This window comes from Silene latifolia, chromosome Y (genome assembly GCF_048544455.1).
Source record: "Silene latifolia isolate original U9 population chromosome Y, ASM4854445v1, whole genome shotgun sequence".
In the NCBI taxonomy this organism is placed as follows: Eukaryota; Viridiplantae; Streptophyta; class Magnoliopsida; order Caryophyllales; family Caryophyllaceae; genus Silene; species Silene latifolia.
In genome coordinates this window covers 18,683,292-18,684,815 of record NC_133538.1, presented here as the reverse complement: position 1 = coordinate 18,684,815, position 1,524 = coordinate 18,683,292, and the positions used below count along the sequence as shown (strand labels likewise).

The following is a 1,524-nucleotide window of genomic DNA, read 5'->3' as shown; positions in this document are numbered from 1 at the left end:
TCTCCTATCGCATCTACTCCCAACAGAAGATCACCTTCATTTCCCTCCTTAGTTAGGCAAACTTCCAATGGGTCCAAATATGAAGGATCAAGATTATGCTCATTCAAGCAATCCTCCAACACATCCACTCTACAACAAGAGTCACTCAAAGAAGGAGATTTCATGGAATTTTCCAATGAGAATTCTACCTTGTCATCACCAACTTAAAGAGATAGTTTTCCATTTTTCATATCAATCAAGACACCTCCCGTAGCAAGGCAAGGGCGCCCTAGGATGATTGGAGTTTTGGAATCCTCGGGAATATCCATCACATAGAAGTCGCAAGGTATCACAAGCTTTCCCACTTTAAGTAGTACATGTTCCACAAGGCCAATTGGATACTTCACCGATCTATTCGCAAGTTGTAAAGAAACTCTAGTTGGTAAAAGCTCATAATCTTTCAATTTCTTGAAAATTTTGAGAGGCATGAGGCTAATGCTTGCCCCCAAATCACATAGAACTCTCTCTATTTGAACAGTCCCAATGGTACACGGTATGGAAAAACTCCCCGGATCTTCAAGCTTTTGGGGTAACTCATTCATTAGAATGGCACTACATTTCTTGGATAAATTCACCGTTGTACTTGGACTCAAGGAATTTTTGTTGGAAATCAACTCCTTCAAGAATTTTCCATATGCGGGTATCTCCTTGATGTCATCAATAAAACACATGATGATGTTCACACCTTTCATCATGTGGATGAATTTCCCATACTTTTGCTCAAGCTTTGCTCTTGTAAACCTTTGAGGGAAAGGGATTGGTGGCACATATGGTATCACGACTTGTTGCTTGGGTTCTTCAACAATCTTGGTAGGTTCATCAACTACCATGGGAGTTTCCACAACAACTTCCACAGGATCATCTTCAACCACTTTTGGTGGTTCAACCACAACTTCCGATTTGCAACTCTTTTTCCTCTTTATGAACACCCAGTCTTCCAACTCCCTACCACTCCTCAAATGTATAGCATTAATGGTCTTTGGGTTCTCTTCGGTTTTACCATAAAACTTTACATTTGAGGCTTGAAATTGACTTATTTGAGAAGCCAATTGAGAAGCCAATTGAGAGATTTGATTATCCGTCATTCTTTGGGAGGCTTGCATTTGAGTCCTCAGTTGGTTGATAGAAGACGTGGCCTCCTCTTGCCTTTGATTAGAGTGAGCAATGAATTGGGTTTGAATATTGTGGACAAGGCCCTTGGGAACTGCGTCCGCGGGATCCACACCAGGCATAATCGACTCGAGGTTCTTTCGAATCGAATTAAGACCAATTAGAGTCGCCACCAAGTTTTTTGGGAACTTGGAACCGTTCAAGCCAACTTTACACCTTTCATCGAAAAGCATAAAGCCAATCGACTACGAGTGATTAAAGATCAAGACTTGTACCCTATATCACTCGATTTGAATGACTCTCGTAATCCAATGGTATTTAGACGGATCCACAAACCATAGATCTTGAGTAAGGGGTGAGGGTACGTGTTGGGAA

The 1,524-nt window shown here is 41.3% G+C and overlaps 1 protein-coding gene across 1 annotated transcript; it reads right to left on the bottom strand.

Moving 5' to 3' along the window:
• Positions 1-203: 203 nt before the first annotated feature.
• Positions 204-1,124, bottom strand: LOC141627679 (uncharacterized). The gene has a single exon (XM_074440908.1). It carries the CDS (start codon positions 1,122-1,124, stop codon positions 204-206), a length of 921 nt encoding a protein of 306 aa, XP_074297009.1.
• Between the last annotated feature and the right edge of the window lie 400 nt (positions 1,125-1,524).

Bases quoted from the DNA above. Each gene is read 5' to 3' on its own strand.
- LOC141627679 (XM_074440908.1), bottom strand. From the start codon at position 1,124: ATGACGGATAATCAAATCTCTCAATTGGCTTCTCAATTGGCTTCTCAA.